A 13996-nucleotide genomic window follows, 5' to 3' on the forward strand; every position below is an offset into this window, starting at 1 on the left:
TGAGGCAGTGCTGCACTTTATGTACACGCTCAGTAGTGAGGCAGTGCTGCACTTTATGTACACGCTCAAAGTGCAGCACTGCCTCACTACTGAGCGTGTATATAAAGTGCAGCACTGCCTCACTACTGACCATGTACATAAAGTGCAGCACTGCCTCACTACTGAGCATGTACATAAAGTGCAGCACTGCCTCACTACTGAGCGTGTACATAAAGTGCAGCACTGCCTCACTACTGAGCGTGTATATAAAGTGCAGCACTGTCTCACTACTGAGCGTGTACATAAAGTGCAGCACTGCCTCACTACTATGTACACGCTCAGTAGTGAGACAGTGCTGCACTTTATGTACACGCTCAGTAGTGAGGCAGTGCTGCACTTTATGTACACGCTCAGTAGAGAGGCAGTGCTGCACTTTATGTACACGCTCAGTAGTGAGGCAGTGCTGCACTTTATGTACACGCTCAGTAGTGAGACAGTGCTGCACTTTATGTACACGCTCAGTAGTGAGATAGTGCTGCACTTTATGTACACGCTCAGTAGTGAGGCAGTGCTGCACTTTATGTACACGCTCAGTAGAGAGGCAGTGCTGCACTTTATGTACACGCTCAGTAGTGAGGCAGTGCTGCACTTTATGTACACGCTCAGTAGTGAGACAGTGCTGCACTTTATGTACACGCTCAGTAGTGAGGCAGTGCTGCACTTTATGTACACGCTCAGTAGTGAGGCAGTGCTGCACTTTATGTACACGCTCAGTAGTGAGGCAGTGCTGCACTTTATGTACACGCTCAGTAGTGAGGCAGTGCTGCACTTTATGTACACGCTCAGTAGTGAGGCAGTGCTGCACTTTATGTACATGGTCAGTAGTGAGGCAGTGCTGCACTTTATATACACGCTCAGTAGAGAGGCAGTGCTGCACTTTATGTACATGCTCAGTAGTGAGGCAGTGCTGCACTTTATATACACGCTCAGTAGTGAGGCAGTGCTGCACTTTATGTACATGCTCAGTAGTGAGGCAGTGCTGCACTTTATGTACACGCTCAGTAGTGAGGCAGTGCTGCACTTTATGTACACGCTCAGAAGTGAGACAGTGCTGCACTTTATGTACACGCTCAGTAGAGAGGCAGTGCTGCACTTTATGTACACGCTCAGTAGTGAGGCAGTGCTGCACTTTATGTACACGCTCAGTAGTGAGGCAGTGCTGCACTTTATGTACACGCTCAGTAGTGAGGCAGTGCTGCACTTTATGTACACGCTCAAAGTGCAGCACTGCCTCACTACTGAGCGTGTATATAAAGTGCAGCACTGCCTCACTACTGACCATGTACATAAAGTGCAGCACTGCCTCACTACTGAGCATGTACATAAAGTGCAGCACTGCCTCACTACTGAGCATGTACATAAAGTGCAGCACTGCCTCACTACTGAGCATGTACATAAAGTGCAGCACTGCCTCACTACTGAGCGTGTATATAAAGTGCAGCACTGTCTCACTACTGAGCGTGTACATAAAGTGCAGCACTGCCTCACTACTATGTACACGCTCAGTAGTGAGACAGTGCTGCACTTTATATACACGCTCAGTAGTGAGGCAGTGCTGCACTTTATGTACACGCTCAGTAGAGAGGCAGTGCTGCACTTTATGTACACGCTCAGTAGTGAGGCAGTGCTGCACTTTATGTACACGCTCAGTAGTGAGACAGTGCTGCACTTTATGTACACGCTCAGTAGTGAGGCAGTGCTGCACTTTATGTACACGCTCAGTAGAGAGGCAGTGCTGCACTTTATGTACACGCTCAGTAGTGAGGCAGTGCTGCACTTTATGTACACGCTCAGTAGTGAGGCAGTGCTGCACTTTATGTACACGCTCAGTAGTGAGGCAGTGCTGCACTTTATGTACACGCTCAGTAGTGAGACAGTGCTGTACTTTATATACACGCTCAGTAGTGAGGCAGTGCTGTGGAGTCGAGAGTCAGGGAAATTGAGGAGTCGCAGTCGGTGGTTTGGCTTACCGATTCCACAGCCCAGGTTCCCATGATGAGCTTTTGATGAGTTTTTAATGTTGCAAGATTTCTGCACCATTTCTGCATCTATTATTCAATTATTTACATTTTTTTATTGCGTTTTTTTTACATGCACTTTTAGGCTATGTTCACACACGTTGTGTTTTTTTCTGCTGCTAACTTTTCTCTGGCAGAAAACAGCTGCGTAAAAAACGCACGTATTTGCTGTGTGTTTTTGACCACCCATTAATTCCTATGGCTATGTTCACACACGTTGTGTTTTTTTTTTCTGCAGCAAATATGCTGCTAACATATCTTTGGCAGGAAAACAGCTGCGTAAAAAATGCGCGTTATTTGCTGTGGATTTTTGACCACCCATTACTTCCTATGGGTGAAAAAAACGCAGCAAAATGCGCAGCAAAAACGCTGAAAGAAGTGACATGCTCTATTTTCCAAATACGCAAGGCAGAAAATACGCAGCAAACAAAAAACATCACGTGTGAACAGAGAATCCCGGTTTCTCATAGACTGTTGCTGGTACTGCTAGATGCAGCTGAAAATTTGCAGAAAAATCTGCAGCAAAATATGCAGCAAAACACAACGTGTGTGAACATAGTCTTATCGTGTTTTTGAAACTGCGTTTTTTGTCTCCTTGGTGAGTCGGGCTTCACATAAAGCTGCTTTGTTTTTGATACTTCCTGGTATTGGCTTTGACAAAACTTTTTTGACATACTAAGGTGCAGATTACATGCGTTTTTGATGCGTTTGTGCGCCTGTACATTTTTTACCTGTGGAATTTCTGCACCTAATGGGGAAATTCTGCACATAAAACTCAGCGTAACTACAAGAGAAATTGACATGCTGCAGATCTGAAACACGCACCGCAGGTCAGTTTACGCTGCGTTAAAAAGAAGAACCATGGGCATGAGATTTCTATAAATCCTCATTACATAAAGATCTTCATTACCGTACTATCCACATAGGACAGTTCTTCATTATTTTATGTTATTGTTTTGAATACTGGGACATAGATTCACCCTGATTATCACAAAAATACACCTTAAGAGGAAAAAATCCCCCTCTTATTTGATCACTAGTTTTTTGTAGGATTTGATACTAATTATTATTACCTTAAAGGGGTTTTGGCATGAACAAAAGTTAATTTTAATCAATAGATCTTGGAATAATAATAATTTTCAAAATTGGATGTGTTTAAAATTTAAGAAGTTGTCCGGTACTTTTTTTAAATTGTCCAATGTATTCAGTATGAGTACATAAGCATATTTGTAAATACCTTGTGTTGCTGATAATGCCTGTGAGCGGCGCTATCACTGGCCGCTCACAGGCATCACATGACCCCGTCACACCCAGCATCCACCGCGCGCTTTCCCAATGAATGGGGACAGGGAGAGCATGCGGTGGATGCTGGGTGTGACACAGGGAAATAACCCCGCCCACTACCCAGCAGCCACCGGAAAGCGGAAGAGGGACCCTCGGCTGCAGCCTGGACTTGTGTGACGTGGATGTCAGAGCCAGCTGCAGCCGGGGGTCACGTGATGCCGCCACTCACAGGCATTATCTGCAACACAAGGTATTTACAGAGATACTTATGCCCACATGCTGAATACATTGGGCAACTTAAAAAAAGTACCGGACAACCCCTTTAAATGTTCCTGTGCTGAGATAATCTTATAAATGTGCCCCTGCTGTGTACTGTGTAATGGCTGTGTGTGACCATGCTGGGATATGGTCTGATCATACCACAGCTCCTGGACAGGTGAGGAAGCAAAAGAGTATGCAGACATTACAGCAGGGGACCACAGCTGATTCTTTCTTTGAAGTTAAACATTGTTCAAAAACAGGCAGTGAAATGTTTAACTTTACAAAAAAAATCAGCTGTGATCCCCTGCTGTAATATCAGTATACTCTTTTGCTTCCTCCCCTGCCCAGGAGATGTGGTATGATAAGACCATGTTCCTGTACAGTCAGACACAGCCATTACACAGGACACAGCAGGGGCACATTTATAAGATTATTTTAGCACATGAATATTTTATTTAAACACATCTAATTGTGGAAATTATTATTATTATTCCAAGATCTATTGATTAAAATGAACTTTTGCTTGTGGGAAAACCCCTTTAACTCTTGGGTCCATTCAGCATTTGGCTGCTTGTAGTGGTATTAATGACGACATGCTAGATTTTTTATCAGTTATTGATTAGGGCAGTATATCATTTCCATTCTTGGTGTTTACAGTCTTAATGGTTTCATTGTGGGGCAGATGAGGAAAGGTGATTGCTATATTTTGCATGCCTTAAGTAGAATAACAGCCTTATGGCCTTTTTAAATGTTTTTAAACCTTGCCTGTAAGTGTTCCAATGTTGTTAGACAATTTGGGATCACCTAATAAATATTATTTATGTATACCACTTTCTTGTTATTGTTCATTAATTAATTTATAGTATGTATTTGTTTGAACTCATTGGTATTTAAAGGTGCCCTTAGTTATTATTTCACAATTTCTATAGATCCCATCCAGAAGGATCTGGCATGCCTGATTTCGGACTGACAATCCTTTTGAACTCTAAGAGTTACGACTCCGCTAGAGGAGTCTGGCAGCAGCTCTCCAAATGATCAGCAGAACCATCATTCAGCCATCAGCTATCTGTAGTGTATGGGGGACTTTAGCATCATTAGCATCAGAATGCCACCTGCTGTATTGTAAGGAAATCCTACAAAAATTGTGTGGTTCCACCTACACATTTCTGATGCCCATGGCCCCCTTAGTTTTATAGACAGTTGATCGATATTGTTTCTGCTTATCTCAAAAGAGACGACAAAAAACAGCATCTTATTTTCCTTACAGAAAAAGCATCAGGAAGCCTCATACACATTAGCCTGGTGTCATATGCTACAAAACAAGAATAATGCACTTGGGAATGTGCCGCTTACATACCTTCTATACATCGGCAGCCATCTTGTAACACCCAAGCATACATATCCACCTTTGACTGCGACAGAAGTTGGTCCCCAGTTAAGTAAGTATTATGAGATGATGCAATGTAGTAATTGCACAGAGGCTGCTCCATATCCTGGTAAATTTCACAATGTAAAGGGTTAAATATGTCACCGGTTGGGCCTCTCATGAAACTGGTAAAACCTGTAGGGAGAAATAAAACAAAGCACTATGGTTAGAAACACAATAATCCTAAATTACAAACATACAAAGCAAAAAGTATAAGAGCAAGGAGTGCGAGTGCAGTGTGTGACAAATACATAGTGCGCGCCATCACAACACGGCACAGCTGGCAGCTATTCTCCTTACAACTCCACACAGACTTTGGAATAACCATCCTACAGTGATGACAGGTAAGAATTTCCAGTGGCACCAACTGAAGCTAAAAACCTTCGCTTTAACCACTTCGCACCAGAGCCTGTTTTTGCATTCGTGACCGGGCCAATTTTTTCAATTATGACCACTGTCACTTTATGAAGTAATTACTCTAGAACGCTTAAACGGATTCCCCTGATTCTGAGAATGTTTTTTCATGACATATTGTACTTCATGATAGTGGTAAAATTTCTTCGATATAACTTGCGTTTATTTGTGAAAAAATCGGAAATTTGGCGAAAATTTTGAAAATTTTGCAATTTTCAAACTTTGAATTTTCATGCCCTTAAATCAGAGAGATATGTCACACAAAATAGTTAATAAATAACATTTCCCACATGTCTACTTTACATCAGCACAATTTTGGAAACAAATTTTTTTTTTGTTAGGGAGCTATAAGGGTTAAAAGTTGACCAGCGATTTCTCATTTTTCCAACAAAATTTACAAAAACATTTTTTTAGGGACCACATCATATTTGAAGTCACTTTGAGGGGTCTTTATGACAGAAAATACCCAAAAGTGACATCATTCTAAAAACTGCACCCCTCAAGGTGCTCAAAACCACATTCAAGAACTTTATTAACCCTTCAGGTGCTTCACAGGAATTTTTGGAATGTGGAAGAAAAAAATTAACATTTAACTTTTTTCACAAAAATGTTATTTTAGACCCAATTTTTTTTATTTTCACAGGGGTAACAGGAAAAAATGGACCCCAAATTTTTTTGTGCAATTTCTCTTGAGCGTGCCGATACCCCATATGTGAGGGAAAACCACTGTTTGGGCGCACTGCAGGGTTTGAAAGGGAAGGAGCACCATTTGACTTTTTGAATGTAAAATTTGTTTGAATAATTAGCGGACGCCATGTTGCATTTGGGGAGCCCCTGATGTGCCTAAACAGTGGAAACCCCCCACAAGTGACACCATTTTGGAAACTAGACCCCTTAGGGAACTTATCTAGATGTGTGGTGAGCACCTTGAACCCCAAAGTGCTTCACAGAAGTTTATAATATTGAGCTGTAAAAATAAAATTTTCACATTTTTCCCACAAAAACGTTTTTCATCCCTTAATTTTGCATTATCATAAGGGTAAAAGGAAAAATTGCACCATGAAATTTGTTGTGCAATTTCTCCTGAACACGCTGATACCCCATATGTGGAGGCAAACCACTGTTTGGGCTCACGGCAGCGTTTGAAAGGGAAAGAGCGCCATTTGACTTTTTGAATGTAAAATTTGTTTGAATAATTAGCGGACGCCATGTTGCATTTGGGGAGCCCCTGATGTGCCTAAACAGTGGAAACCCCCCACAAGTGACACCATTTTGGAAACTAGACCCCTTAGGGAACTTATCTAGATGTGTGGTGAGCACCTTGAACCCCAAGGTGCTTCACAGAAGATTATAATATTGAGCTGTAAAAATAAAATTTTCACATTTTCCCCACAAAACCGTTTTTCATCCTTTAATTTTGCATTATCATAAGGGTAATAGGAAAAATTGCACCATGAAATTTGTTGTGCAATTTCTCCTGAGTACGCCGATACCCCATAAGTGGGGGAAAACCACTGCTTTGGTGTACGGCAGGGTTCGGAAGAGAAAGGACACAGTGGGGTGCAGTCTTCAGATTTTACTCACAGTTATCACGCTGCTCCTGGTTACAACTGCCAGCTTATAACCTCCCACGTCGTCCTGTGTTCACCAAGGAAGGGGTTCAGCAGCTCTCAGGTATATCAGGAGTACTTAAATGCGACCCCGTTCTATGTGCCTTCCTCGGTCGTCTTCCTGCGCTGGCTCTCACCCTCCTGCCCTGCGCCTCACAATCAGTGTCCCAAGCCAGTAGCCTCAGATCTTGTCGGGCGACGTGCAGTCCCCTGGACCCTATGCGGCCACCTTTTCGGCGATATAATTGTGGCAGTGGGCAGCTGCACCTTGAAAGTACAGTAGCCTCCGGTTATCTAGCTGAGCCTGGTTATTCTCCACTAGTTTAGGGCCGGTCCCCTCTGCGGCCTGATCTCTCCACGTCCGTGTAGATTCGGGCGCACGGGTGGCTTCCTGCACTCCCCGTGCCCCTGGGATCCCCTCTGTCTCTGGAGCCTTCCCTCTGCTCCCGTCCTCTCTCACTCTTCCTGGGCCTCTTAGACTAGGCCCGACTCCTTTCTCCACTCCTCCTCAGCAGAGCTCCTCAAGAGCTCCTGCTCCCAACTCTCTCTCCTTTGACTGATCTCTCCCAAGATGGTTCCCTTCTTTCTTATACTCCTACTGACGGTGCTCCCCTGATCTACTTCCTCCACCCACACCCACTACATGGTCCCCCCACTCTTGGTCCCCCCCCCCTTCCAACCAGGGACAGGGCTCAGCATTGTACACGTGCATCTTGCCCCGCCTGCTGGTCTGGAATGGTGTAGTGTTGGATGCAGGTGGGTGGGTCCCGGGCAGTACTCCCTCCTTAACTGAGAGTGGGGTACCACACTTCTGGGTGAGATGCAGTACCACGGTGGCGACTGAACCCGCAGGGATGCCACATATAGGGCATGCAGGTCTTTGAAATGTAAATGCATTAACACCTTTATATCTTCTATCTGTTGCTGTATTCCCCAGTAATTGGCATTTTTTAGCTGTTATGCAAACAAGGTGTAAGTGCAATGGGCATGGGCGAGAACTTAAGAAGCTGCTGCCTTCCAAGGTTGTTTTCTTGTTGAGCACCAGCCTCTTTAGCTTGATGATAACTCACTGTCTCATTTCCTTGCCTGGTGCCTAACATCACACAGGCAGTGAGTTGGCTAAATAGGCTGATGCTAGGCAGGAAAACAACCTGGGAAGGTATAAACTCATTATGTGCTCTGCTACACCCAGGGCACTTAACACCTCAAAGAAATAAAAATCTTTGGGAATGCAGCAACAGAAAGAAGATGTAAAGGTGTCAAATGATTTACATTTCAGAGCATGCCATTATTTGTGGTTTTGAGGTAGGGCATTGATCTCACTGACAGATTACATTTACGATTAAGGTATGCAATATTAAAATGTAATTGATGATACAAAGCTAAAGCAGAAAGGAAACTATTGCATAAAAATGTGAAATTCTATATATCGATGTAGTTGAAAGTACATCTGGTAACAAAGGGTTAAACTACATTTAGGACAGGTTAGTAGTACAGCTTAGAAGGTTTGGGATTAAGACGTCTTACTAAGGTTGAGGTAGAATAAGGACATGAAATATTCAGGTTACATTCACAAGTGGCAGATTTGTTACAGAAATGTCAGCATGTGTACCATTATTCTTAATGGAGCTTGTATAAATCCATGAACACCCCATTGAGATGTATGGAGAAGAACTTTCAACATATCTATTACTGTTTTTCTCTAATTGAATATATACACTGCTCAAAAAAATAAAAGGAACACTTAAACAACAGAATATAACTCCAAGTAGATCAAACTTCTGTGAAATTAAACTGTTCACTTAGGAAGCAACACTGATTGACAATCAATTTCCCATGCTGTTGTGCAAATGGAATAGACAATAGATGGAAATTATTGGCAATTATCAAGACACCCTCAATAAAGGAGTGGGTCTGCAGGTGGGGGCCACAGACCACATCTCAGTACCATTGCTTTCTGGCTGATGTTTCAGTCACTTTTGAACGTTGGTTGTGCTTTCACACTCGTGGTAGCATGAGAAGGACTCTACAACCCACAGAAGTTGCTCAGGTAGTGCAGCTCATCCTGGATGGCACATCAATGCGAGCTGTGGCAAGAAGGTTTGCTGTGTCTGTCAGCGTAGTGTCCAGAGGCTGGAGGCGCTACCAGGAGACAGGCCAGTACACCAGGAGACGTGGAGGGGGCCGTAGGAGGGCAACAACCCAGCAGCAGGACCGCTACCTCTGCCTTTGTGCAAACAGGAACAGGAGGAGCACTGCCAGAGCCCTGCAAAATGACCTCCAGCAGGCCACAAATGTGCATGTGTCTGCACAAAAGGTTAGAAACAGACTCCATGAGGGTGGTATGAGGGCCCAACGTCCACAGATGGGGGTTGTGCTCACAGCCCAACACCATGCAGGACGCCTGGCATTTGCCACAGAACACCAGGATTGGCAAAGTCGCCACTGGCGCCCTGTGCTCTTCACCGATGACAGCAGGTTCACACTGAGCACATGTGGCAGATGTGACAGAGTCCGGAGACGCCGTGGAGAGCGATCTGCTGCCTGCAACATCCTTCAGCATGACGGGTTTGGCAGTGGGTCAGTAATGGTGTGGGGTGGCATTTCTTTGGAGGGCCACACAGCCCTCCATGTGCTCGCCAGAGGTAGCCTGACTGCCATTAGGTACCGAGATGAGATCCACAGACCCCTTGTGAGACCATATGCTGGTGTGGTTGGCCCTGGGTTCCTTCTAATGCAGGACAATGCCAGACCTCATGTGGCTGGAGTGTGTCAGCAGTTCCTGCAAGATGAAAGCATTGAAGCTATGGACTGGCCCGCCCGTTCCCCAGACCTGAAACCGATTGAGCACATCTGGGACATCAGGTCTCGCTCCATCCACCAACGTCACGTTGCACCACAGACTGTCCAGGAGTTGGCGGATGCTTTAGTCCAGGTCTGGGAGCCACAGGAGACCATCCGCAACCTCATCAGGAGCATGCCCAGGCGTTGTAGGGAGGTCATACAGGCACGTGGAGGCAACACACAATACTGAGCCTCATTTTGACTTGTTTTAAGGACATTACATCAAAGTTGGATCAGCCTGTAGTGTGTTTTTCCACTTTAATTTTGGGGGTGACTCCAAATCCAGGCCTCCATTGGTTAATAAATTTGATTTCCATTGAGGATTTTTGTGTGATTTTGTTGTCAGCACATTCAACTTTGTACAGAACAAAGTATTCAATGAGAATATTTCATTCATTCAGATCTAGGATGTGTTATTTGAGTGTTCCCTTTATTTTTTTGAGCAGTGTAGATTAAACAGAGTTAGGTTTTTGTTTTTCTTTCCTCAAATAAACCTGGTCCATAAATGACACTTTGGAATTATGCAGAATAAAAGAAAATCTTCAATAAATTCCAAAACTATTCTATAGCAAACAGTTCTATGTTCTCCTATAGCAAGTACCCATATAAATATCAGCATGGAAAAATTCAAGAAGAATAAGTCTATATTGCTAGTTATCACAGTAAAATATTGTAAGAATGGAGCATCTGAGATTTGACCTTTTTTTTAGCTTTGTACTAATGGATACAGCCGCAAACGTTAAATAAAGTTAGTTTCAAAATTAACGTACCATCTGTGACCTTGTTTTTACAACCTTAGGGCTTCTGCATCTACTGTAGCATTCAAAGAAAATAAGACAATCATTTCCAATTCATTAGTTAATTTAAAGTTCCAGAACATTCAGCGGCTGAAACCAAGCCTTGCACTTTGCACGCCAGCCATTGTACCCAGGCAGCCTTGCCTGCCCAGCTTCACTGGCAAATCGGAATTACAATATGGGCACAACTTAGCTCAGAGGAGCAGAATGTTACATCAGGCTAACTAAAGCAGAGCTGCATTATGTAAGAAGTTAGAAAAATAAAGTTATTTATATTAAGTAAATTATAATGTTGTGTTTTATTATTTGTTGTGTAGAAATAGAATAGTAGAAAAGCCAAAGTGTTCGCAGACAAAACATGATGTACAATACGCGCTTTTATCTTCCATTTTTACATGTGTTTTTGATGCGTTTTTTTCCCATTCATTAGAAATGGGGAAAAAAGCTGCACAAACGCTGCTAGAATTGACATGCTGCATGTTGCGAGTCCGGGTGGTGGAACCTCTGTGCTTCGGTGCAAGAAGGGACCAGAGGGGCATGACTAAGTGCCTACACGGCCCGACCAAGATCACACGGCGGCTTAGTCGACTCCATGAACCAGGGAGAAACTGGGCAGGTGGACCAGGTGCCACTCTGGGACCGAGCTTGTGTGAGAGCAGGTGACTCCCATGGGTCAGATGGCAGGAACTGACCGGTACAGCGGATGAGCACGGCAGGAAGGCTGACTGGTGGACCGGGTAGACAAGCAGGCTGGTTCGGCAGATAGCCAGATGGGTGCTCCGGGTAGGTGAGCACGGCAGGTAACTGGCAGGTGCTCCGGGTAGACTGGGTGGGCACAACTGTAGACAAACCTGTTAGACAGTTCAAATGGTTTGAATGGCTACTAAAGGTAACATCCTCACCTGTGACCTGTTTGCTTGCAATCAGTGTGTGTGCATAAAAGCGGAGTGAGTTTCTGTGATCCAGACAGACTCGTGCATCTTTCATCCAGCCACTGACATTTCTGGATTGTTAGTCATGGGGAAAGCAAAAGAATTGTCAACGGATCTTCCGGGAAAAGGTAGTTGAACTGTATAACACAGGAAAGGGATACAAAAAAATATCCAAGGAATTGATAATGCCAATCTGCAGCATTCAAACTGTGATTAACAAATGGAAAATCAGGGTCTCTGTAAAAATCAAACCACGGTCAGGTAGACCGACAAAATTTTCGGCCACAACTGCCAGGAAAATTATTTGGGATGCAAAGAAAAACCCACAAATAACATCAGCTGAAATTCAGGACTCTCTGAAAACTAGCGGTGTGGCTGTTTCTAGATGCACAATAAGGAGGCACTTGAAGAGAAATGGGCTGCATGGTTGAGTCACCAGAAGAAAGCCATTACTGCGCAAATGCCACAAAGTATCTTGCCTACAATACGCCAAACAGCACAGAGACAAGCCTCAAAACTTCTGGAACAAGATAATTTGGAGTGATGAGACTAAAATGTAACTTTTTTGGCCACAACCACAAAAGTTACATTTGGAGAGAGGTCAACAAGGCCTATGATGAAAGGAACACCATTCCTACAGTAAAGCACAGAGGTGGTCCGCTGATGTTTTGGGGATGTGTGAGCTACAAAGGCACAGGAAACTTGGTAAAAGTTGAAGGAAAGATGAATGCAGCACATTATCAGCAAATACTGGAGGTAAATTTGCCCTCCTCAGCCCGGAAGCTGCGCATGGGACGTACTTGGACGTTCCAACATGACAACGATTCAAAACACAAGGCCAAGTCGACCTGTCATTGGCTACAGCAGAACAAAGTGAAGGTTCTGGAGTGGCCATCTCAGTCTCCTGACGTCAATATCATTGAGCCACTCTGGGGAGATCTAGTTCATGCTAGACAGCCCAGGAATTTACAGGAACTGGAGGCTTTTTGCCAAGAAGAATGGGCTGCTTTACCATCTGAGAAATTAAAGAACCTCATCCACAACTACCACAAAAGACTTCAAGCTGTCATTGATGTTAGAGGGGGCAATACACGGTATAAAGAACTGGTGTATGTGAACTTTTGATCAGGGTCATTTGGATGTTTTTGGTTGTCATTAAGATTTAAAAAGAGAAGAAAACACAATAGTTTGACAATAAATGGCTACACGCACCAATAACCATTAACCATGAGTGGAGAAAAAGGTTTTATGTTATCATTTAAGATTCTCTGAAACAAGGCCAAGAAAGGAAAAATTCTGCCGGGGTATGTAGTAGTAGTGTTACTAGGAAAAAAGTTTTGTAAAGTATGCGTTGACGAGAATCTTCAATGCGTTTTTTTTCCCATTCAATTGAATGTATTAAAAAATGGTGCCAATATGCTGAAAGAAATGACATGCTGCAGATTTAAAAAGAACGATCTGATGGTTCATATCAGCAAGGAAAAAAAAAGCAGCATGTGCATGAGATTTCAGAAATCTCATTCACTTTGCTGGTACTATAAAATGCGCAGAATAACCATGATAAAAACACAGCGTGTGAACAAGCCTTTAAATTGAATGAGAGCTTGACTTGAATTAGAGAAATGGGTCTGCTTTTTTCCCACAATAGGTGCCACATTCATCAATAGATTGTGTCAGGCTTTGGGTTTTAGTCTCCTTGAATTTTAAGAAACTCTGTTGCAAGACAAAAAAAAAGTCTTTGCAGGAAACTAAATGGCAAAAAGCATAGAAATACCACCTGTTCTCTTCAGGGAATGCATTGTCACTACAGCAAAGACTTGCTCAAAGTAAAAATTGAAAAAAGTTAACAGCATTCTGACTAGTGCACAAAAAGACTTTCTACTTTATTTTTCCAACAATACAAAACTATTTAAAAAATGTGATGCTTCAACACACAATATGGGTCTTTTTTTTTGGCACATCCCATAAACAGAAATGACGCTGTTCAATTTTTTTTTCAAATCCTTTGAATATTGATAATTTTAATATTTTAATATTGAGAAGATCTTAGGCTGTATGCCCACAATGCGTTTTTTAAGCGTTTCCGCAGCGGCAAAAAGGCTGCAGAAACGCTTAAATAACGCATGGTAGAAGGCCTGCAATGTTCCCCAATGATAATCCGCATGTGCTGTGCACATGCTGCGGAAATTTCCGCTGTGGATTATCATTGCGGAAAAAAACGCAGCACTACCAATTATTTTTCGTTAGTGCTGCGTTTTCGCCGCCATTAACTTGCATTAGAACGCATGGATTACGCATCACTGGTATATGACCCCAAGACAATAGGATCTAGGAGAGGGGAAAAGACAGAAAACACGGGCGCAGATCTAAG

General features: G+C 43.3%; 1 protein-coding gene across 7 annotated transcripts in view; it reads right to left on the reverse strand.

Moving 5' to 3' along the window:
* PLCH1 (phospholipase C eta 1) overlaps nt 1–13996 on the reverse strand; it is a 367659-nt gene that overhangs the window by 81091 nt on the left and 272572 nt on the right. For all 7 annotated transcript variants that reach the window (XM_073674758.1, XM_073674759.1, XM_073674757.1 and 4 more), the window contains one exon: nt 4960–5163. In XM_073674758.1, coding sequence (XP_073530859.1) covers nt 4960–5163 — 204 coding nt within the window. The remainder of the gene's footprint in view (nt 1–4959; nt 5164–13996) is intronic.

This window comes from Phyllobates terribilis, unplaced genomic scaffold (genome assembly GCF_046119375.1).
Source record: "Phyllobates terribilis strain yellow unplaced genomic scaffold, ASM4611937v1 Scaffold_3__8_contigs__length_932513732, whole genome shotgun sequence".
NCBI classification, from domain to species: Eukaryota; Metazoa; Chordata; class Amphibia; order Anura; family Dendrobatidae; genus Phyllobates; species Phyllobates terribilis.